Source organism: Cyprinodon variegatus, unplaced genomic scaffold (assembly GCF_000732505.1).
Source record: "Cyprinodon variegatus isolate N-32 unplaced genomic scaffold, C_variegatus-1.0 Scaffold491, whole genome shotgun sequence".
Lineage (NCBI taxonomy): Eukaryota > Metazoa > Chordata > Actinopteri > Cyprinodontiformes > Cyprinodontidae > Cyprinodon > Cyprinodon variegatus.
Genome location: NW_015150944.1, coordinates 175536 through 200399, shown reverse-complemented (window position 1 = coordinate 200399; position 24864 = coordinate 175536). Strand labels below are relative to the sequence as shown.

General features: G+C 37.7%; 1 protein-coding gene across 11 annotated transcripts in view; it reads left to right on the top strand.

Moving 5' to 3' along the window:
- The window catches only part of kiaa1217 (KIAA1217 ortholog), a 126726-nt gene that overhangs the window by 68668 nt on the left and 33194 nt on the right, over positions 1–24864 (top strand). For 5 of the 11 annotated variants that reach the window (XM_015390276.1, XM_015390283.1, XM_015390284.1 and 2 more), the window contains exons 3-6: positions 15244–15324; positions 16628–16823; positions 22228–22426; positions 23571–23664. In XM_015390276.1, coding sequence (XP_015245762.1) covers positions 15244–15324; positions 16628–16823; positions 22228–22426; positions 23571–23664 — 570 coding nt within the window. Of the gene's footprint in view, positions 1–8344; positions 8488–15243; positions 15325–16627; positions 16824–20318; positions 20462–22227; positions 22427–23570; positions 23665–24864 lie in introns of those variants that run through there. The other 6 variants (XM_015390277.1, XM_015390281.1, XM_015390287.1 and 3 more) reach the window with 3 other exon arrangements.

Below are 24864 nucleotides of genomic sequence, written 5' to 3'. Positions count from 1 at the left end.
CATCTGTTGCTCAATTCCCAGTGACAACGCACCACTGCTATATGGGGGTTTGTACACCTCCAACAGTGAAATAATATTTCTAATGTAAGGTTGGAGGATTTTCACAAATTTTTGAAAAGACCCACCCTCTCTACTTAAAAAAATAAATGCAGATGCAAAACCCTGTACCTGCTCCCACGAGGACTATTAATCGCGTACTAGAGCGTGCGCGAGCCCATTTCTCCTTGTTCATGCTGTGTTTAAAAGTTGTTGTTTGTATCGCTCATAAAAGCTTACTTTCCAAAAGAAAATCTTTCAATATGTAAGACTCACCACAGGTAAGTGATAATGGGGACGAGCACATTGGACGGCGTTACATAAACATATCACCATGATGATTGACAATTAGGAGTACCACTTATCTGGATGATCCACCCGGAAAAAGAATTACCTCCACTATACCTTTAAGGCAGGATCATAATCTTGATGAACTGACTGCACAGAAGATGTTTTGAGGTGGAGTTTTACCCACTACTATTTACCAAAATCTACTTTATACTGACTTATTACAGCAAATATAGCAAAGCCACGCTCTGCCGTTGAACACAGGAGCAGCATAAGCATTAGATGTATCTGTACACATCTGACTTGTGTCGGGCATCCAAAATAAAGCAGCAGACACTTATTTGATGGCATTTTGTGTGAAGGTAACATTACACATTCTGATTGTATGAATTAACCTATGAAACATAATATTGTACCAAAAAATGACCTCATGACTTCCTTGTGAAATTTCCACCTCTAGTCAAGCACACATATTTTCTATAATAAGCATAAAAGTGTTGTAAAAAAAAAAGACAAAAAGTTAGCTGCATTCCACCTAAAAATGCAGGAAATAGCGTTTTAGAGAGTCTAAATTTTCCAGGGGATACCTCTGGACCCCCCTACACCGCCCAAAGCCTAAAGATGTGATACATCAAGGTGTACACCCTATAAACTATGAGCTTAAAGCCTTCTTCTTGGTCTTAATCCTTCTTCTGTCCTTTTGTACTCTATCAAACTTTTCAGCATTCACTGAACAGATGTATACTGAGATTACATTATGACAGGTGGACTGTATTTACTAACTGAGGGATTTAGGAAGGCTAGTAGTCACACTAGTTATCAGAGTGTAGGGGGTGAACTACACCCTCTCACCTTTTCATGTTTAATTAATGGCAAGTCTTTTAAACAGCATATGTAATACTTTGTGTGGTGTACATTCTTATGAAGTGCATTGAAGTATGTTATAGCAATGACAAGTGGTACACTTTTTTTAAGGCTCTGCATTTAAAAGCTTATCTGGAAACATCTGCTTTGTAAAGAGCGCAGACCTTTTTGAGTCTGTGAGACTATGAGAGCTACTTTCGGCTAACTGAGCAAGGTCCAAAAACATTGAGATAGTCATTTGATGACTGAATGATTGAACAGGATGTGGCGCTGGGGGATGGGTTTTGTTTTTAGAGGTACAGCACCCCAACTGAGAGAACAAGTAGCCCATAGATTGGCGCCAAAGCTTTGTCTAATCCTGCTTGTTGTTTAAGGGTGGTGGTGTGGGGGGGTTGTTAAGCCGCTCTGACAGAAGGCCTGATGGACCTGCCAATGACCAATGCTGATAATGAAGCAAGCCAGACAGAATTTTACACGCCAGCTCAAACGCAACACCAGCGCACTGATCAGACCAGCTAATCAGGTCTGAGCTCCTCTCTGTTGCTAGTGCTGCAGCAAAAACAGAGCTGCATTACTGCTGGCTTAAGTTCACAACAGCAGTCTGACTTACCGTCAGCTGTATTACTGCTCCTTTACCCTAAAAAGGCATGCAGAGGTGATCAGCATCCTAAGTTGTTGGTTTGGTCTAAGTTTTTAGTTTTCTTTACAGGCAATGGCAGTGACATTTTTAACCTGTGCCCTTACGTTCCTTTGCCACACCATGAAGGCCATTTGTCAACATAGGAGCTTTACCTGCTGGTTGTCTGACATGTTTCTTCAGTTTGTTTGCACTCTTACAAAATCAGTGTTTAAATTATACCAACACAAAGCAAGCGAGGAGGAAATTCCATTATTCAACAAAAAGTTGTTGCTACTAATGCATTTCTTATTCAAAACCCAATAGTGAGAACTTTCTAGAACAAAGACAGCTTGTATTACTTTTTTTTTTATTATGGTAAGGTTTTTCGATCAACAATGGGATTAAGCAATGACAAAAATGTAGAAAAAATATCAGAGCTGAGCTGAAACTCGTGGCTAACTCTTCTCTCTTTGTATTGAAATTGAATATAACGCATTAAAGTCAGATAAACATTGTGTATTGTTCTCCTGAAGTGATATTGTAAATCAACTTTCACATTTTGGGTAAACTCCATAATGAATAACTATGAAGGCCATTTTTTTTAACCGCTACTGGAGATAAACATCTTTCTAAAAGTCATCTTTACACGATGTTACCCTGAGCCACATTCTCCCTAGAAATGTTTGTTGTGTGTTTTTTGACTGTCAGTAAATTTCATCTGCTGATGCTAAGAGAAACTTTAAAGGTATAGTGGAGGATGTTCTTTTTCCAGGTGGATCATCAAAATAAGTGGTCCTCCTAATTTTCAATTATTCTAGCGAAATGTTTATGTAAGGCCCTCCTACGTGCTTGTCCCCATTTTCACTTACTAGTGGTGAGTCTAACATAGTGGAAAAATTGCAAAATTGTAAAGTAAGCTTGCAGCAGGAGCAATGCAAACAGCAACTTTTAAACAGAGCGTGCACAAGCAGAAATTGGCTCGCACAAGTTTGATAAGCGTTCCCCCTCGGGAGCAGGTACAGGGTTTTTTTAAAGTGGAGAGGGAGGGTCTTCTCCAAATTTCGCAAACATCCTCCACTATACCTTAAAATTGGGTCCTTTGCTCATATGAGGTGTCTTGCAGTTGGGGAAGGATCGTCAGTTTTTTTTTTACCTCCATTGCTGCACCTTATCTTAGCCTGGCTGAAAAAAGTTGAATTAGAAACAGTGCAGCCTTTTAATGGTGCCCTGTTGACCAGTCTTAATTATAATTTCATCCAGCAAAGATGCACAACAGATCCCTGACAAAAACTGCTGCGTTTTTTTTGCACCACCAGAGCGCTAAATAACGCTGATCACAGCCAACACAGAGAGCAGCAATTAATCTGTATCTGCAGGTTGAATAGTATTCTTCCGATGAGACACACTGTACTGTTTTCTATGTAAAAGTGATAAAGCCATGGACCAAGGTCAGACGGAAAACTTCAGTATTTTCCTGTCTACCTGCAGTTCAGTGAAACGTCAAAGAATCTACATCAGTCACCAAACGGTTTTGAAAGAATGGGAGGTGGGAGTACTTACCAAATACTACAATGGCAAGTTAGAAGAAAAATCATATTAGGATAGATTTTATTTTACCTAAACATCAAGCTTACAGTACAGAGTGGGGAAATGGATAAAATATCTGTCATAACAGAGACATGGTGGGAGCTGGTTATAAAAACATAAAAAAAAAAAGACATAGCAGTTCAGGGGTAAAAATAATACAGCAGTATATTTTAATCTAAAGCCACTTTCCCACTGAAAACCTGGATTTTTCAAAACCGGGTTGACCCGCTAACAATTGGCTTTTGGATCTTTTACCATTTGACTGATTGTGCCTATACCAGTCTGACCCCCTGCTGGCAAGCTGCCTGGCCACTGTCACCCACCACTACGTATCTGATGACGGCATCAGGCTAGGTGAGCATTGATGATGTCGACACTGCGACAGAAATCAGGGAAGTAAACAATAAAGAGCAACATAGACGGGAGCAAGATCGGTCAGTATTCTTTATTGTTTTGCTCTTTAATCTGTCTGAATCCCTCTCTCCAGTGCCGCGCCATGTTTATCAAATGTAAACAGAGTTGTTACAGATTTTTAGATCAGAAGCGAATGGTGCGGTGTGTTGACATCCATACGTAGCATTCAATGGTGTCACTTGATTTAGCAGGTCAATCAGGGTCTGGTGTTTCCACTGTATGCCAATCAGAGCTGAGGTGAGTTTAACGCGGGTTGCTTTCCGAGTCATTTGACCTAGGTAGACACGCATCAATGAGCTCTTCCCACTGCCACTAAAATCCAATTTTTCCCGGGTTTAAATGGGAAGGGGTTTAAGTTTACTGTCTGTGTCGTACGGTGCCTCCTAGAGTCAGCTCGAATAGTAGGTACAGGAAGATGAAGGGCTGCAATATAATGCTGCAAATGCTGTGTTTGCAAGTAGATAATTTAAGCATATTAACCAACCTTGAGGTTTAGGTATGAGTTCTGAGCGAAGAGTGGATAAGTTACTGTTGTGTGGGCTATTTTTTATTTTATTTCTACTTACCGGTAACTTAAATTCTGAACTCTCCTACAGTGCTAGTTTTAAGCCTCACTTTTGCCCTGCTCCCCTTCCCTCCTAGTCGCCACCTTTTAGAATGTGTATCCCTGCATTAATCGTCATCCTGCATGATGGAAGAGGTCCCAATTTAAGTCAACACTGAAATAGTTGTCATGTTATGTTTGTCATATTTAACAAAATAAACCTGCCCCGAAAAAACGCCTAAACTAATTGAGAGAACGAGTGGAATCAATGCGGTTTCTAGATGATTGGTGTGTTTAAATTTATCTGACGGATTGATTTTGATACTGTAATTGTGACAGGTTAGCCCTGATAAAGTAATGTTTTCAACTAATAGACAGTGTTTTATGTAGAGTACAACAGCGACATCAGTTTTTATTCATTTTTTTGTTAAACTAGTAAACCATGATGTCTCAAGATCAGATCTTTCTGCCTCGCAAAAAGAAAGATTATTATTTATTTATTATTTATTTATTCTTTATTTTTCTATGTTCTGAACGATTTTGACCTCCATTTATTGTAAAAAATGTGTCTTAAAAATCAGTTTTATCAAACAATAGCCCCATATGTAAATAGGCTCCAACTCTAAGTTATACAAAAAAATGGGGGTTGCAAAACAAATATGTTTCGTACTCTATTTAAGAGGCTGTATTTTATATTTCTGCTCATTGTGCACACATTGCTGACAGTATGATAAGAAGTTTATTTTTGTGACAAAGGTAAAAAACTCACATGCTAAAAAATAAAGTTGGTGTTTTGGTGCCTCAGTCCTTGCTGCCCAACAAGTTTCTAAAACAAATATAAACCAGTTTTATGGCATTCAAGTTTGTAGGGGGTGTTGGAATTTCCAGTGAATATAGTATAATATGAATGTTTTATTCATTTTTGTTATACTATCTTCATAAAGGGAAACAATTGAGAACATAATACGCTTATAAGGCGTACCTTCAAAGATACATTAAGTTTCATATATTCCCTTAACCAATAAATAACCTCCTAAACAAATGCAACTATAACAAAAAAGGGGATAGGATTTACAATGTAAGAGGTAAGAAAATATTTTATAAGCAAAACATCATAAGCTTCCCAAGTTTTTCATAGACTTTAACACTGAGGTAAACATCTTAGGGATAGCAAAAATAGTCAAGGCACTGTACCTAACATGTTGCTTTCCCCACCTTACTTCTTAACTATACCTTCACTTTGCAAGTCCACATCTGGACCTGTTCTTTAGGCCAAAGGGATGAGCTTCACTTCAAAAGAAGAATCAGAGATGAAGGAGCTCAAAGATGATTTTACAGCTCTGAGCATCTGGCTCAAACCTATTTTGATTTCTCTGTATTTTATTGTCTGCTGGGCCCCTAAAGATAAAGGGCTGAGTTTTATTACATAGCCTCTGAAATGTTATAAGTCCACACAAGCTGCTTTCATAAGCTGATTTAAATGAGTTTTCTAACCAGTACAAGAAGTGCAGATGTTTCTTTTACCGGTACTAAACTACATAGATGACATGAAGCACCTTTGATATTTTTGGACAGTATGTACCAGCCTTTTAAAACTTATTTATAGTAAATAATTGGTTTGATGGATGTGGAGCATGCGTCATCGTTCTGTTCATGTTTTTAGAGAACTCTCAGCTGTGGCGTTGTTCTTTCAATAAGCAAGTCTGTCACATTTCGTTCTGATCATGCATTCTGTTCAGCTTGCAGATAAAAAGTGCAGTAGCAGATAAGGCATTAAGGCATTAGTCCTAAGATTTAATGGCTGCTACTGGTAAATGACTGGAACAAGGTTGGATGATGGGGAATGAGTGCTAGTGCTAGTTAAAATAAGGAAAAAGAACAGGCATTAATGTGCAGTGATAAATGTTTGCCTATGATTTTTGATGAAACCTTTGGCTAGTTATTGATGATCTGTTCCTAGAGGCACAAACACATCATGAAAATGGCCATTTTAACTATTCTTGATGATTTTTTTTTTTTACTTCATTTATGAAAATACACCAATATGGCAGCTATTAAGTATACCTCTTTAGTACCAGGCTAAATTCCACTTTTATATATAGAGCTACCCTAATTCTGTCACAGCGAGATTCAGCAAGGTGTTAAATACATTTCTCAGAGATTATAGTCCGTATTTGCATCATAATATCATACAGCCACTGTTGGTTAGCTCAATGTTTCTGAAGTGATTTTTCCTTCCAAAGGGACTCAACCGGATCAAGATCTTGTGATTGTGAACCCATCCCCTAATTATTGTCTTGATTAAAAACAAATATTGTAGATTATTTTAACTTTCTTGTATAATAAATGCCGGAAGTAGCCATAAAAGGATGGATACTGTACAATGTGGTTATAAAGGCATGAACATGGTGAGCATAATACTGGATAAAAGAAAATTCTCAACTAGTGCTAATCTAGTTATAGGTTGGCAAGAATACTACCCCTCATTGGTAGACTACCACCAGCACCCCGGTGTGTTGATAGGAAGGAACCACACTTTCATGTTGTTTACACCGAATTCTGCACCTTCTGAATGTTTCAGCTAAAAACGAGAATGAGCTTGTGCAAATTGTAGCCTCAGTTTCCTGTTCTTTGCTGAAAGGAGTGGCACCCAGTCTGGGCTTCTGCTGCCGTAACCTGTTTGCTTCAAGGTTCAACAAGCTTTACCGTCAGAGATTGTACTCATCATACTTTGGTTGTAACCACTTGCTATTTCAGCTACCGTTGCTTCTCTGTTATCTTTAGCCGTTCTTCACCACATTTACATTGCTAACTGCATTGAATTGCTGCCATTTGATTGGATCATTTGCTGTTTTAAACAGCCGTGCCTTAGAAAGTATATCATGATTTTTTTCCTTTTGCTAAGCTCAAGGTTAAAAAACAGGATTTTTGTTTAGGAGCAGAAAATAACATCTGTCTGCTCACATAAAATCAGCTGGAAATCAAACAAAGGGAAGTTTTTTGATCAGAGGTCACCAGTTTGTCCTCTTTCTGTTGTCCACCATGAAGATTTAAATGCATGTAAATAAAGCACAAAAGGTGCAGTTTTGGGACATCCTAAATGTTCACTTTAATGGTTGACATCAAGGAGCAAGTAGGGACATGTCAAGCCTCTGCAGCTGTAAGCAAATAGCTTTCATGTGTTTGTTTGGAGGCAGTGATAGAGGGAAGGTGAGATGGAGACTGAGTGTGTGCAAATCACTGCATGCACTGCCAGTAAGGGATCTCTCAGTTTTAGTGTAAGTCTCGACCTGTTTTGTTTTGTAACTGCTTATCGTTAGTGCTAGGCTTATGTCAGCTTTCTGAGAACAGAAAATAGTTTCTTAACGATTTATTGGAATATTCTCAAAAAATCAGGTGTTCATCTCAGGAAAAAGATACATGTCAAATTCAAAAATTAGAGCTGAATGATTTTAATGTTTGACTGAAATAATGTATCTCTTTCATGTTATATTGTGAATAAAATAAAATAGAATAAAAAAAGGCTAATCTAAGAAGTGGCTTTGTTTTATTTATTGTTTGGTTAATGAGGTAATTGACATTTTCAGTATAAGGAGAGGGATGCAGACTATATGCAATAAAACGTGCAGCTGAAATAAAACATCCTAATGCAGTAGCTGTTATACTTCTGCCAACTGTGCCAACCTTGCTCATTTTTATGCCCCTGTGCCATGGCTCTGCTGTTGCCAGAGTTTCCACATTGTAGTTCTAGAACAAGGTCCTAGGTCACAATGAAAAACACATGCAGTGTACTTAAGGAAGTCACCACTCTGCAACTTGAGCTGGACAATTATGGCAGAATTTAAAAGGCATGAATTCAAACAATAGCTTTTCCCCTGCTGTCCTTAGACTGTGTGTTTGCTTGTGTTGTGCTGTTGGATCGTTAGGGATGTGGTAGATGGTTGTAGTGGTGGCGGGGGCGGTGTCTGCATCCGCTATGGAGAGAAGTCGAGAGGAAAGGGAGCAGGACAGGGGCCAGTGGTGCAGAGCAAGTGCTGCTATGATAACACGGGAGGAAGAGACTGTTTCTTTCTTAGAGCAGGATTCCCTAGTCTCACATGGAACTCTGTGGGACTATTGAAACTTTGCAGAAATGGTAAATGTACATTTTCTAGCTTTCTATATGGGTTTGTTGTTTCATTTATTGAAAATATAATGTTATCTATGACAAATCATAAGCTAAAAAGTAGCAGAAACAATCCGCAATGCATTTAATGCCTGATTTAATCAACTTTAAAACTTTTAACTCTGCTTTTCCTCCTTTCTATTATTGTTCAGTTTTTTTTACTGTGGTCCTTATTTAGACAACTTTTATTGTCATTTTGTATACACAACAAAATTTTGTTTAGTACAGCTTTTCAATTTGTACAAGTTTTTTTCCTATCTTATTTGTCAATCTGTTATTGAATTAATGCGGGTAGTTTAATTGTTTTTCATATTTAATTCTGCTATAGTCTCATAATATTTACTTGTTTTCTGGCACCATGCTTCCTCTCCATTGTAAGCTTTGATTGTTACTATAAAGTCATCTGAATTACCACCCCAATTAACAAACAAGCCCATCTGTGAAAGGTCATGCGAGGATTGTGACGAAAGGATTAGCAGAGGAATGCATCAGAGGAGGGGTGGACAGGGAGAGGGGGGTGTTTGGAGTGAATGGGAATGGATGACTGGGGGGTTTTGATATAATGTCTTTTAGATCATAGAAAACAAAGACTGATCGTCAGCCCACAGACAGTGCACAGACCAGCTGTGCAGAGCTTCTGTACTCATGCGTTTGATTTTCAATTATCCCCTGCTCTGCTAAACATTGTCTCTGCACGATACATAAACACATTTATCCAAAGGAGCTGAGGGCAGTTCTGCTTGAACTTTTTCTCTTATCACATACATTTTCCCAGGCTTTGCTGTTTAACTGAAAGAATGTACTGGAAAAAAAAAAAAAAAGCTAAGTTATAGTATCTCTAAAGCCGCCGTCTTCTGTTTATGAGTTTGTTATTGGGCTTACTGCCTGGTAATTACAGTAAGCTGTACCTCCACTCCCCAGAGCTCCAACCAAATTAGCATCTTAAGTGAAAATTTGTGCTCCCAACTTTGGTTTGCATTTTTTGAGGCCATAACAACCTGCACCTCCGTTCCCTGCTGGCATTCTTTCCACCATATAGAACGAGTGAGTAAAACCTGTTTCTCAGGTTACCCTGTGTTTGTTTGCTCCGGTTGTGCACATAGAAGGTGTTGTGTGAATACATAGTATTGTGTTCAGGTAAACACTTCCACAGGTGACCTTTCTTTGACATCTTTGGGTGAATTAACAGCACTGCACCAAAGTATTTACTCCCTTTGAACATTTTCTTATTTTGCCATGTACAGCTACACACTTTTATATGACAAGCCCAACTTATTAGAAGGGACATTATAGATTGTTTTCAAAATTATGCAAACAAAACCCAGAAAGAAACTGCAGCATGCAGTTAGTCCGACTCCCTTAGGTAAATTCCTAAATGCTTACATTTATCTCAATATAAGTATAGCAGTTATGTTAGAATCCTCCGAGATTTATTAAGAACATGAATTACAATTATGAAAGAATATCCTGATGTCTCTTTTGGCATTATTTAAATTATAATTGGATCAAGAAAAGAGTGCCAGAAAACTGTAAACCTATCAAGACATGAGAATAATTCCAAATATGGAGGGAAGGTAAGGAGAGAAATTATCTTAGAAACAACAAGGAGGTCCATGGAAACACTGGAGGAGTGACAGAGCTTCAGTGGGAGAAAGTGTTTACAGAAGAGCTGGTGGTGAACTCCTCAAATCTGATCTTTATAGGAAAGAAATGTGTAAAGGTTTCTTTCTGCCAAAAGCCACAAAAACATGGATAATAAATCATTCCGGGCAGAAGAACACATGAAGTAACCTTTTGGTTTCATGCAAAAATCAGCAGAAAAATGTACCCAAATGCAACATGGTGGAACATGATGGCAACAGCATTGTATGGTTATGTTTTTTTTTTACTCAGAGAGGAAACCTGGTCAGCATTGAAAGGAAGATGTGTGAATGGATGCCCCACATCCAATTTGACTGAATTTGAACTGATTTGCAAAAAAAGCAGCATTTATCGAATGTGCAATTTTGGGACGTGCCTCAAATGACTGTTTGTAAAACAATTCAGAGATAATTTTTTCATCCAGTTATAATCAATATGCATTATATTTTATTAATCCTTATCTTGACAGCTTCATCCTTATAAAATGTGTTGAGATATGTGGCAAAATATTCGAAACTTGAATGTGTCATTTGCTACAAAAAATTTCCACTAAACAAGTGAGAAGAGGTCATTGCAAAATGTCAGACAAATACCAGCATTATTGTACAGAAGTTTTTTTTTTTTTTTTTGCACTATTAGAAAGTTATTATAACTTCAGCTATATCTATTATGTTATGCACGTACTGTAGGCACCAATCAGCCAACTGTGTGGACTGCTGCATGAGCTCTACATAACAGCAAACCTTGAAGCCATTTCTATACTTAAATGTCCATGAGTGACACAGCAGGCTCCTGGTGGGATCCGCTATTATTCTTAACAATCGTAATTTACTTTAATCGTTCCAGCTCTGCTCCACGTGGCAGCCTGTCTGTCAGGAGCCAAGACGGCGCCGGCATGACTTCATCCATTTTGCTTAAAGAAATCATAAAACACTGCTTCTTTGCTTTTAAAGAGCTCCTTAAAGACTCTGGACAGGTGATAAGTAACAGGGGAAAATAATGAGCTTTTATACATGAAATGACATTCTGCAAATGGCAGCTCTGACTTGCTTTGTTGGAACATTACACCAACACACAGACCTGAGCTTTCTTTCTGATGACAGCAGACTGTTGCATAAATGTTTGCAGGATGTCCTGGGCTCAGGTCAGATTTTCTGGAACAATGGCCCGACTCACTCATGCACGCACCCGGTCGCTCTTTATATCCCTCTTTTACTCTCTCCTGACCGCACAAGCAGACACACACAAAGAGACAGTGCACAAATGAACTACTTCCAGCCTTCTAACTCTTTTTTTTCACCACAACCGCGGCTTTTTGCCGATCACCGCTTGCCCACACTGCATTAGTCTTGACATCCATGTCATATAAAGCCCCTGAAAGTATGGCCTTCAGTCATATTTGTTAGAAAAGGCTTGATGACCCGAGGAAAAGGTTTACTGCTATTGCAGCCACACAACCGAGACCTCTGATTAGATGCTGAGTTATTTCTAGACCTGCTCTCACATTCTCTAATCACAGTGGCTATTTGACATGGCTCTTTTATAACAGCCTACTGGCTCTGGCCGTAGCTCACCACACAATGTGCTGTTTTTTTATTTCTTTTGACAGTTTGGATTTTATTTTCCAGACACATTACTTCCCAGAGGCTTTGTTTCATGACTTTGTACCTTTCCATATTTCACTATATAAGCTAACATGGTGTCTCGGTTTTACATTCATCATAGCTGTCAAAGCCAATGTGGTGTGAAGAGGGACTCACAGGCAGCAGTTTTGACTGAAGTGTGGGAAATAACGGGTGTGGAATTCACCATCGGTGCGAGCGGGTTGGAGCAGGTTTTTGCAGAGCGTGTAGCTTCGGTTGGCCCGCGGCTTTCCCATCTGGACCTTAAAGCAGGAAGTGGTAGTCTAGGACAGGTGTGTCTTTATTTTTTTCTTAAAAACATGTCCAGAGTTATTCTCATGCTCTTTTAATGGAAAAGGTTAAAATACATTTTAAAAAGTTTGCCTCCCAACTTTTTGCATGTTGCCCATGATAGCTTTGACCAATCATCTTTTGGATGAAGACTTCAATCCTAAATGGCTTTCTTGCCATCAGTCTAATTTTTAGCTCACTCATCATATTTTTTATCTGATTTAAGTCTTCTAATTTGTTTTTTCACCCATGTTCTGGTGTACTATCATACTAAAATATCCAATGTTACAATAGACAGACTTTCTCCACAGATGTTAACAATGTCGATTTAGTCAAAGTTGATGGAATGAGGCCATTAACTTTGGTTAGGTTTCCTGGCCCAGTGGGTTTGGTAATCTACATAATGAAAGTCAAGTTAAAAAAATGTTCTAAATCTTTATATAACTTGGATATTGGTGGTTTTTGCACAACACTACTTGTGTATGTTAGGAAGAGAGTAAGAGCTTTCAAGGCTGAGTTAGTTGACCTTTTAAAGAATGCCTGATTTATTGAGTGTGAGCTCATTCGGAGTGAATTAACTTGATTACCTCCTTTCACAGAGAGATTAAAGGTCTCATTTGCAATTTTCCAAAATTTTATATGTGTGCTTGATATTTTTCAGTCTGCCTAGAGAATGGGTAGTAAACATGTTTGTTTTTGATATACATAATATTACTGATTGTATTCATGTTGTTGAATTTATCTGACTGATTTGATTACCGGTATATAAAGGCAACTCTCAGTCATAATTCTGTGGTCTTTATCTTCTTGTGCTGGTGACTTTATTTCTTTTATGGAGCAGATTGACAGTGATATTGGGTGGTTTTAGAAGGGGGTGCACCAGCATCAGATAAAAAAAGCATGTTTTATTTGTCATTTTCACCTTGAATAAGAATCCTATTGCGTTTACTAAGTCAAATGTGAGTTGAAATCACAGGCAGCAGGATAAAAAGCTCAATCAGTGTCCAGACTGCCACCAATGTGTCCTTCTAACATGAGTAGACGATAATGAGTTCATGGAAGTTATACAAGGTGATTTACATTATTGAAAAATATACTCAATCTTTTAATGTGTTTTGAGACATTAAAAGCATTAATAAATTTACAGTATAACAGTGAATACATTTTATTTTTTTAATCTTACTACTCTAAATTTTATATTTGGTTCAAACAAGCAATATGCTAATGTTTTCATTATTGCCTGCAAATACCACACTATAATGAAAATGTATATCCTCAGCCATCTCAGTGAAACAACAATGTTAAAGAAATGGCGAATTAAAATCTAAATAAGTAATTTTCTTTCCGAAATTGAGGACGTAAGTGAGACACTTTGCCAAGGGAATAAGACGATTTACATTCAAGATACAAAAAAACAACCGGATGGTCTTATTTCAAGTGCATAATATCTAATTATCTTATTTTAAGAGTAAATATATTCATTACATTGACAAATCATCCTATTTACCTAATCAAATTAAGGGTAAATACACTTTATTTAAGAATCTTTTACTTATTTCTAGATTGTTTTTGCAGGGCAGTTACCTTTGAAAGTATGTTAATTCCCCTGTATATGCCTTTATAAAGGAGTATGAAATATATGTTTTTTGTCTAAAATCATGCAACACATATTTGTTTAGTATAGCTAATTTAGACTTTGAACTAAAAGTTTATTTGCTGTTTATATAACCAACTATTTTTTTCACAGACTCTGTCATCACAAAACATTGATTTAAGAGCTACTTTCTTTTAAAAATTCAAAATAAGAGTAATTCATATTTCTTTTCAATTTTTACATTTTAGCTTAGAAAATGCAAACAAACATGTCCTTGTGCCTTTTTTTTTAAAGATGAGAGNCAGGGAGGGCTGTTTGTGTAGACTGATGAAACTAGCAAAGTGTAGAAGAACACACAATAAAAGTCTTCAAGAAGCCTAAATTAGAAATGTGCCAAAGATGTGTATAAGAGACAGGAGTAATAGAGAGTAATAAGACATAAAAAATAACTGATTGTTTTTATTTTGTTTATTGAAGGTTTTCTAAAGAGTTTAGAGAAACTGTTCAATTAACATAAACTTTTTTCTTCAATAAAAGCTGCAGATCTCTAGTAAGACAGAGATGAACCAATCAAATAATGATAATGCTTGGTCCCACTATTGATTGACTGATTAATTGATTAACTTTCTTGAACTCAGTGGAGAAATTCAATCATTAATGGTCAAAAAGAGAAGAAGAATGTGCCAAAGGAGGAAAAAGGTGCTAGCTCTTTCATAAACTGAAGTTAGATTAGAAGTTCTTTGAACATCAATGAAGTTTACCCTTTTATGGGCATCTGCCTTTGATTTAATCAGTACCATCAATTTTAACCTGTACAGTACACTGACTTTTTCTAAAACGTCCTTTTCTGATCTTATACTGATCTGAAGTTGCATTTTGTGATATAAATATCATAATTGCTTGAAGAGAAGAGTTTATGAGAGTCTATTAAAAGTCAACAACTATGATAACATTAAAACAAACAGAGCTCCAGTATAAAAAAAATATTAGTATCTGCATATATAAGCATTGGACTTAGATCAGGAGTAAAAAAACAAAAAAGACGTTGATTGGCACATTTCTAATTTAGGCTTCTTGAAGACTTTTATTGTGTGTTCTTCTACACTTTGCTAGTTTCATCAGTCTACACAAACAGCCCTCCCTGGATAACCAGTGCCTAAAGCTGATGCAGAACCCCAGCGGTGTTCAGCACTCCCAGAGGAGCGTATGAGAAGCTCAAGCACCGCTGTTGGAGGGCCGTTTGACCCACCATAAGCTTATAAATCATTCAGTACTTAGATTAAATTCCCAACACTTGTCTGGTTTCAGGTTACATGTTAACTTCATATGACCTCATTCTTTCCAAAGGTTGGCATAACAATACATTACCAACGCACGAGTACACTTCAATGCTGTTACATGGAGCATCATTGATTAATATAACTTATTTGTATGGAATATTTGGTGCAGGCAATGACTGTTATTATAGATCTTATGTTTTCTTTTATAAATATCTCCCTTTTCAATGTCATGTTCCTACTTCTTTTTTTAGCCATGTTTTTTCCCCCTTCTTTTCTCTCTCTTATTTCCTGCCATCAGTCTTTACAGGCCATGCTTGCCTCTCTTCATTCTGAGCTTGACATTCAGAGGTATTTGATGAAAATCCAATCACCCCACAAAGTTAGTTGGCCCTTCATCTTATCTGCATCATGGTGTGTGTGTGCTGGTGTGTTCTCATCCCTTACTACAGTAGCATATGCTGTGCCACCACGTTCCCAACCTATGTGCTCCAGAGTAACTCAGCGTTTCCTCTGTCAGCATCTTCCAGCTCGCTTTGGCTAAACCAGTCCTGCCAATGAAAGCTTACAAAATATCAACTTTTAAAAAAAAGTCTATTGGAATTTTTCATTTTGTTATTAGTGAATGACTAAGAAGCTCCAGCAGCATGAGAATGCAGTGTTAAATTACCCAATGCGTGTAAATTATATGTTACCAATTCCACATATTTGCTGTTTTCCCTGCATGACTTGTAGCAACCTGCAAATGGCTTTCTTCCAAATATGGCGTATCTTTTGCAACTCGTTTTATAAAGAACAGATTGGTGACTGGCCCAAATTATATTTGTTTGTCAACAGATTCAACCAAGGGTGCACTAGCACCACAGGCCTTGGTAGTTTTGCTGTTGAAGCGGCATAGTGTTTTATTGGGAAGTTACAACCTTATATATTGTTTTATAAATTAACCCTACTTCAAAGTTGTCCAAAGCTCTCGCTCCAACCTGATACATCCATACTTGTGATCTATCATTATGCTCTCTAACTTATTTCTAACAAAAGCTGCACTTATATTGAGATTATGCACATTTTTCCTTTGGTATTAAAAAGCAACTGTTCTTTTCTCTTCAAATCCACAATTATGTAACACTTTCTCTTCATCATGTAAAAGAGTTTCCATTTACCGTAGATACACTGTGATTTGTTGTGGTTTGAGAAAAGGGTTGTAAATAATTATGCCAGATCTCAGAAAAATTAAATGAATTCTAAGCTTTAAAGGACAACATGGCACCTTTATATCAGTTGTCATTTTAAACATACTTTTCCCCTCTAAATAATAGAAAGTCACATCATACAGATTAGATTCAGGTTTATATCATTACAGCCCCAGATCCTCTCAATTGCTTCAGTGAACATCATCTGGGTATAATCCTCATTGCATATTTGCATGGCGTATCTGCTTCAGTTTATTTTGTCATTGTGCATGACTCGGGCTTCAGGTTATAATAAGGTGGCCTGTGATATGATTGACCTCCAAAACACAGGATTGAGTCCAAGCTACAGTATGAGCAGTATTTTGCTGCAAAAAGGAGAAAGCAAAGTGCTTTTTGAATCTATCACTCCGGGTTTGTTTTTATTTGTAGTGCCATCATAAGCATCCATGGTCTCACTCCTTCCTGTATTGTTTCTGTTTTCCTCTTCAAATCCAGAGCAGAAGTCCAAAGCACGGTCCCAGCCCACAGCCCAGCGTCGGGGATCAGGCCGACCACCTTTCTCTGACCTCACTAGAATCTTTAGACGCCATGTCTGAGGCGGACACACCCACAGCCTTCACCCGAGGCAGCCGGGTTCGGGCCAGCCTGCCGGTGGTGCGATCGACCAACCAGACAAAGGACCGATCTTTAGGTAAGATCTGTTATATGCCTTTTTAAAGTGTTGGCAGTGAGAAACGTAACAGCTCTTTCAAACAAGAATAAAATTTTCAAGCATTAGTGAACACACAGTATTATAAGATCAAAGCATTCTTCTATCCTTAATCTGAAAATGGACAAAGCGTGCAGCACAATTGTACATCTGTGGAGGCAAGATTATCCACCTCAACTGTCCAAGATGCAGAGCTAAGCATGTGCAAATTTTAAAGGAACTAAATAAATCCACAACTCTGTTGAAAGAAAAACTATTACTTCTGCACTTTACAAGCATTTTTTCACATTTTTTCTTCTACTTCTATTTTTAGCCCTATGTTTACTAATAACTTATAAGGAAGTTTTTGTCCTCATTTCATAGGTGGATAGTCCCGTTATTTTAAGTTTTTCAAATGTATTCTCCAGTAACTCATTTAAGTTGCTCACAGGTTCTTCCTAAAGATTACTATATCCTGCTATCATATTATTTGTTATTTTTGCATTTGAAGTCTTTTTTTTTTGCTTAATCTGTCAGTAAATAAAGCACTGAATGTATATTTACAGTAACAACAAAGGTATGATATGTGCAGAGAGAGTAAACAAGTAAGTAGCTTGCGTTCCAGTTAGTACCTCCCAGTAACGCGTGAAAACAGTAAATAAAAAACCAAGATCCAATGTGAAAAAAAACTACTTAGTACCAAGGACTATAAAACTTAAATAGCGCTTGGAAGCAAGAGGAGTCAGATGTGGTTGCTAAATTAATGAATGCGAGGGTAAAACAGCCTTGTGTATCCTGCTAGTGGTGACCGCAATGCTATTCTCAGGCTTTACAGTGTAACTACGAATGACATAACATGCAAACAGATAAATAAAAATATATAGATCGATCAATCGGTGTAGCTGACAGATGGCATGTGCATCTAAACACTCTCGGGATGGGCACTTGGTGTAGTATATATACGTAGGTATAAAGGGGTACATGTTTGCAAGGCATTTATTCTTTATTGGATACATCCATTTGATAATGCATCTGATTAATAATGTCCATATTGTGGTAGTTTAAAAGTGATCCTTGTGCAAATTGTTTTATTTTTATGGTTGTTAAACCTCTGAAGCAAACACAAGCGTTCTGATTAAGATAGCTCCTGGTAAAGTACTTATACAGCTTTAGATATCAGTATATGTTTTTAGATATTATCAATAAAAACAGTGCTGGTTTTGAGAGGTACTTAATACCAAAGTTAACAAACCTTTTCTAAACAAATTGTCTTTCTATAATCCAGTCCTACCTCAAGCCCTAAAGACCACACCTAAGCATGAAAAAATTCTAATATAAACTAGTCATTTTTGTTTGTTTTTTTTCCCCAAATGAAACCTTTTAAAGATAACAACAAAGTGAAGCAAAGCTATGCCTCCCGAGTTCATATTCTAAAGACTTAACAACAACTTAATAATAATAAAATTTACCATTGCTCTAACTGTAGCATGGTCTGCTTTTGCTTTCTGATTTTTCAGGGGCCTTAAAGTCCCAATGTATGCTACTTGGACCCAATGTAATTTCCCATTGGGAACCTACTAGCACTAAGTTGCTAACTGGTTACCAAGATGCTTCAGAGACACCGGCCACAACCAAAATTGCTTGCAAACCTTCCGCCACAACAATTCCCCCCCCTTTGATGAACGACCAATCACATTCACTTTATTCACTCTTGTAAAGTCGGGCACCACTCGGTGGAATTGGGAAATGCAACGGTTGGAACAACCGCTTCCTCACGACTTTTAGCTCCTATTTCAAACCGAGGAGGCCATATTAAAGGAGATTTCCTTGCCCAGGTCTTAAAAGTAGTCACACCGAGGAGAAGTCAGGTTTGGGCTCTTGTACGCAAAGGTCTGTTGAGCATATTAGTCCTAACGGCTGCAGACTCAACCCCTTTGGTGGGTCCATCACCACCTCTATATGCCACTGGCTGAAACCCCAGAACGAAGTAGAAGATACATTATATCTCTTTCTATTATCTCTAGAATAAGATGGAAAAAAAAAAAAACTTTTTATGCAGCATTAGTTGCTATCCCTTGCTGTCTATTTATCTAGATGCGAAAGATCAGTAATAGAAATAGCTCTGCTGGTGCTGTTTCTATCATTTCTGAAATCCTTGAGTGTGTTGCAGGGATTAGATTAACAAGCAGCACCCAAAAAAATTGAATATATCTTCTGAAAATAAAAAGAGCATGGCACAAGGTGCATACCCAGACATAACCATCAACCTGAGCTGATGGTGATGCTCTGCTCAGGAATGTGTTGACCAACAGGTATAAATTGTGCAATCCATAAATCTGGCTTCTGTTAAGTGTTACAATAACACATTCATTTTTTGGAGATTGCTTTAAAAGGTCACTTGTTGCAGTTTCACACAAGCTATTTAGGGTCTACAAGCCATTTATGGTCAGGAAACGCTTTAGTCTACGAGCAAATCCCTGTGTGGCAGCCCCATATTGAAACAAGGGGGCGGAAGCATCATGCTGTAGAGATTAGGGTAGGTAGATCAGATCAGTTACTTCTCACAGATCAGTCAACTGACAGCAGCAAATTTTTAAATAAGTGATAACAGAAATGATTATCTGTTTTTACCCCCTGAAGAAAAAGCCAGCAAGTATTTCCCTGCATGAAAAATAATCAGGAACATCTTTCTTTATTTTTTAACTACTTAATGGCCATACTTATTTTTGTTTGCTACAGCTGTTTGTTTCCAATTTTTCTTACCATGCATTATTATCAAAAAAGCTGTGTGTACTAGTTTGCTGCCACCATTACCTGATATTAAACTATTTTGTTCATTCCCAGACTAATAAATAGAGAGTGCTATAATTTTCTCTGTAATTCAGTACAAAAAATAAACTTTTCTATCTACCTTACATACTTTCCCTTCCAACTTCTCTCCACCACACTAATTAGTTTTGTTTTAGTTGCTATCCATTTTTTATGTTGAAATCTTTCTTCTTAGGATCTTATGGCATTGGTTTTCTACCGGTAAAAAAAAAGGGATTTGCATAACTTTTATTCATCAGAAAATATGCCAGCAAAATGTTAAACAGCTGCTTATCAATGCAAAAAACCATTCAAAAGTTCTTATTTTCCTTTTTTTTTTCTCATTCACTATGAAGCAAGACCTTTAGTCACAGATGAAAAGAACGTTGCACATTTTGTGGGAGAGAATCAAGCCACAGGGTGTCATTTTTCACAGTTTTTGGTTCCTTCAAATCTAAATCCAAAGTCAATCACAAACCCAACAATGGGGCTAATATAAACACAGGTTTATATATGCCCATGCATGGACTATCTAACTCATTAGTGAATGTCATTATACTACTTCACTTTATCGAAAAACATCAGAACAAAGCGTTGGGGCAGTGGGGGGGTGACGTGATGAAGGGGTGGAGTGAAAATAGGGGGCACCACTTTACTACTGTGTCCCTCCCACAGTCTCAGACACACACGGAGGCAAAAGCACACATTCTACTTTGTCCCAACGGACATTTGGGGATTCCTTGTACCCTTGCCTCTTGCTGCATAAGTTGCAGCATCATCTTTTCTTTTTAGCATAACATTGAGCAAGGAAACGGGGACTCAAGGCTTCTTCTGTAAGTATCAGATTTAATCAACAGTTTAGCATCACTTGGACTCTTGTTTTATGGTGTTTGACTTGTGGCCGCAGTGTTATATTTTTACTATTGTTTAGCTATGGCCCAAAATTTGCAGCAATTGAAATGAAACGTTTTAATGGCTTTATTTAATATTTACCTTTGTGCCCCAGTGAAGATGTGTAATAAGCCCAGAAAGTTTCCAATCTGTGTCCATTTGGTTACAAAACCCTACAAGCCATTTGTTTCCAGCTCTCTGTGAGTTCAAGCACACAGGAATGTAACTTGATTCCTCTTTCTGCCCTCCTTATAAGACTTTAAATGCAAGAAAAGAAATCCCCATAACACTGTGGTTAACTTTTTCCTTCCCGCCTAGCCAAATTCTGGATGAAAGACTTTACATTATTGTAGCCTGTCTCTCACTGAAAAGGTTGACTTCTGTTGCATTTGGTCACTGTATTAAGTTGCTGCTTCACAGAAACCAAGAAAAAAACACAATGCAATACTGAAGCTCTGCAGTTTTATTTCCTGGATTTGCCCTTTTCCTGTCTCATGCAGCATGTAGGATCTTGTATAATATTTCGGTAACATCTGGTTGCTTTTACAGCCTTGGGTTTTGTTGGATTTACCGAGTAAAATCATGCATCATTTCTTTAAATGCAACGTTTTCATTGGAAATTGTATAAGCAAGCTTTTAGGATATTTTTTATTAGATTTGGTTGAACCTACTTTTCAAATCTCTAAATTGAATCATGTTGAAATGTCTATACCATTTATTTCAGTGTAAAACAATGAATCCGAGATTGAAAATATGCATTTTTTTCTTCCCCTGGCACTGTTTATACAAGTGCAGGGTAGGCGTGCACATCAATTTTGTGGGAATGACATCTGTTTTTTAAAACAGCACAGAAGCCACACCCAGAGTTCAGAGGTTCAGACTTTGGTCTTTGATACACAACATTTACAGTTCCACCCTCAGCACACAGCTTCGCGTCTAGCTTCTTTTCTGCCACAACAACCCAACTATTATCACGTAATTTTCTCCATTACTTTGTGACTAAAAAGGCATGCTAATTTCCAACACCAATATGAGCTGGGTGACAGATTTGTCAGATTTCTGCTCATATACCGGAAAACTAAAGGTCGGATTTAAGGGATTAGCTTGAATTTCTTTGACTCACAATCCAGTGTAGAAATCCTCTTGAGGCCTTATTCAGCATAGAAAGTAATTATTATCAGCTTGGCAAAATTATCCTGTTTCAGACTTTTACTAAGGTCAGAATGCTTCAACCACTTCATGGGATTTTTTCCTTCCAAATGCTTATATATTATTTTGCAGGAAAAAAATCATAACGTCAAGTAAAAGTTGAAAAAGTTATGCATTACAGTTATTTTATACTAATATAAAGTTTTTTAACATTGTGCATTTTCCTTGTTTTCCTTTATTTCTGTACCTTAACTTTAACTGCATTACATTGCAAGACATTAGAACTTCAATAAAAGACAAAGCAATTATATCTTAATGTTTCAGTCTTGGCTTACAGTAATCATCTGATCACCAATATCAGTAACACATCCCACTGCCTTCTAACTAAAAAGTTTTTCATTGTTTAATTGCTTCATAAACAAAAGCCAAAAGCAATTTGAAGTAGTGGGTTCTTTTTTTATTGTAGAAGTAAATCCAATTCTGCATCTTCATACCTGGAACTCATATTGGTTTTGGGGGATCTTATTTGAGTCTAATCACATTGCTGTTCTGTCCCTAGGTGTACTCTATCTGCAGTACGGGGATGAGACCAAACAGATCCGCATGCCCAATGAGATCACCAGCATCGACACAATCAGAGCTCTGTTTGTCAGTGCCTTCCCGCAGCAGCTAAACATGAAGATGCTAGAGTCTCCTAGTGTGGCCGTCTACGTCAAAGACGACATGAGAAACATGTACTACGAACTCGCTGATGTCAGGTAAAGATCTTTTCATATCAAATCAAGAGAAAATCACTAGGACGTGTGTTAAATGAAGGTATCCATCATATTGAAAGGTCACCAAGCAATCATGGATCAGTTGTCAGTTAGTGTTGGTACACAAGATACCGTGAAAACGTTGAAGTTAAAACGGCAGTTCAATTATTAGTTTGATTAAGTCTCTAAGTTAAGGATGGATGGATGGATGGATGGATGGATGGATGGATGGAATCTATCTTCCAACCAATTTAATCTATTTGCTATTGTTGTTCATAGCTACCTTTGAACAGGAAATGTCATTGGGCGGGACAGGAAGCCTTACATACTTTCCCTCCATGTAAATGAAATTTGTTTTGAGTAAAAGCCGTGTGGAAAACATGTTTGTGGAACACTATAAAAAACGACAGCTTTTTAGCATTGCTCCTGACTTTCCTGCTCCTTTTCCTTTCTTATCATGCAAAAGTTTCACCCAGTAAACTTTAAAAAAAATGAGCTGAGCTTTTTTTTTTTCAATTGAAAACAATAGAACATTTTCCAAAGTATTGTTTTGTGTCTGCCATGTCATTTACAGACACAACAATGCTGATTGTAGCTAAGAGTTGAGCATTTAGGCATTTTACTAAGAACACTCATGTCTTCTTGTGGAACTTTTGTTCCTGGTTTGGTTTTTACTTCAATCATATATTTTCATATCCTGCATATTCTCGGTGGGGGCTAAAATTCTAAGAAGAAATGCTCTAAAAACATTAGAAACTTTGCCCTCTCACTCTGTGGAGATCCAGCTCAAGTGAAGTGTGTAATCCGTGACTAAATCCTTATCAAGGTTGTAAAAAATTACCTCATGCTGTTTTAAGGTTGGTACAAGGTGCAGTATCACACTCAGAGTGAGACTAGCACTGAGTAAATAACAGATCCGCTCGACATTTCATGTTGCTCGGCCACAGCTCAGAAAATTAGTGGATGTTTTTGTCGACTTCCCAGAGTTAGAGAAAATGTCATATGACAGGGGACTGTCAGAGCCTCAGCCAGAGCATGTGTCCTTAGCTGGGATGTTTAACAGATCTAGGTGGAGGCAAGACCGGCCACTTTCTGATGGGGATATCTGGGCCGCTTACTTACCAGCCAACAACTCCTTCCCTTACAGGAACATCACAGATCACTCCTGTCTGAAGGTGTACCATAAGGATCCGGCTCAGGCTTTCAGCCATGGACCTCGGCCAGCCAACGGCGATGCCAGGGTGAGTACTTCCCTGTTGTCCCAGCAGCTGAGGGGAGATGAATACATTTGGTGCAATAAAAAAAGCCAGTTCAGGCTCCAGTTCTTTAACTCACATCCTGTTTGCAGTTTTAGGAAGGAATGCCCCCCTGCCTCTTGTTAATCTGTCAAAGGGGGGGTGGCTTTTTGTTCTCCCAGAGGCCGACATTCAGGCATGCCCTATGCAACATTTTAGGGGAAAATCCAACTCAGTTCCAGGGGCCATTTGCTCAGCTTGTTCTTCCTTATTCCAATGTAAGCCGTAATCTCACTCTCTGTTTCTTACTCAGCTATTTCTTTCATGCGGATATAGGAAAGCCTTAGCCCAAAAACATTTCCTCAAATGTTCCTGCTCACTCTTTCTTTACCTAACAGTCTCGTTCCGTGCCTACAACAGATTTACTATTGATGTAATGCTAATATTTATTTAATATTATGCAAACACTTGCTGCCATAAGCTAGACATTATATATATCACAATGTTTAACTAAAATTGTATTGTCCCATGATTTGACAAGATTATTGATGCAAAAGTATGTATGACAAAACGGCTCTGCATTCAATTTTTGTGATCAGTTTGAAGTTTGACAGACATGGTTCAATTTTGAGCACCAAGTAAACACTGTAGAAGAGTCCTGTTGACCTGAATAGTTCTGTCATTGTTTAACCAACTCGCGTTTGACACAAACAGTGAGATCACAAGACTGCAGATTATTCGAGATTAGGTGTAGCTAAGGAATTATTTTGCAGACATTTGATCTAATAATCCCAACCAATCCTATTTGTTAATTTGAGCACGTCAAATGAGCATCTAAAGGTAAGAGAGGGATCAGAACTTGAAAGTTTTTTTTAAGAAGCTATTTTAAAAACTATTTAACACATGATTCACCATTAAGACTACTGAGATTAATTTTCCACCTCCATTTTTTTTTCTTTACTACCGTATTTTCACGACCATAAGGTGCACCGTACTAAAAGGCGCACTCTCAGTTATGTGTCCCATTTCTGTATTTAACACACACATAAGGCGCACCGGACTATAGGGCGCGTTTTTTATATACAGGTACATGTCCTCTACTACCTTTAAATACCTCTACTGCGTATTTAAAAGTACAGCGGGGGCAAAACTGAGTATGACTGTGCTTTATTCATGTATTTATTACAAAGTATTAATCAAACCTGG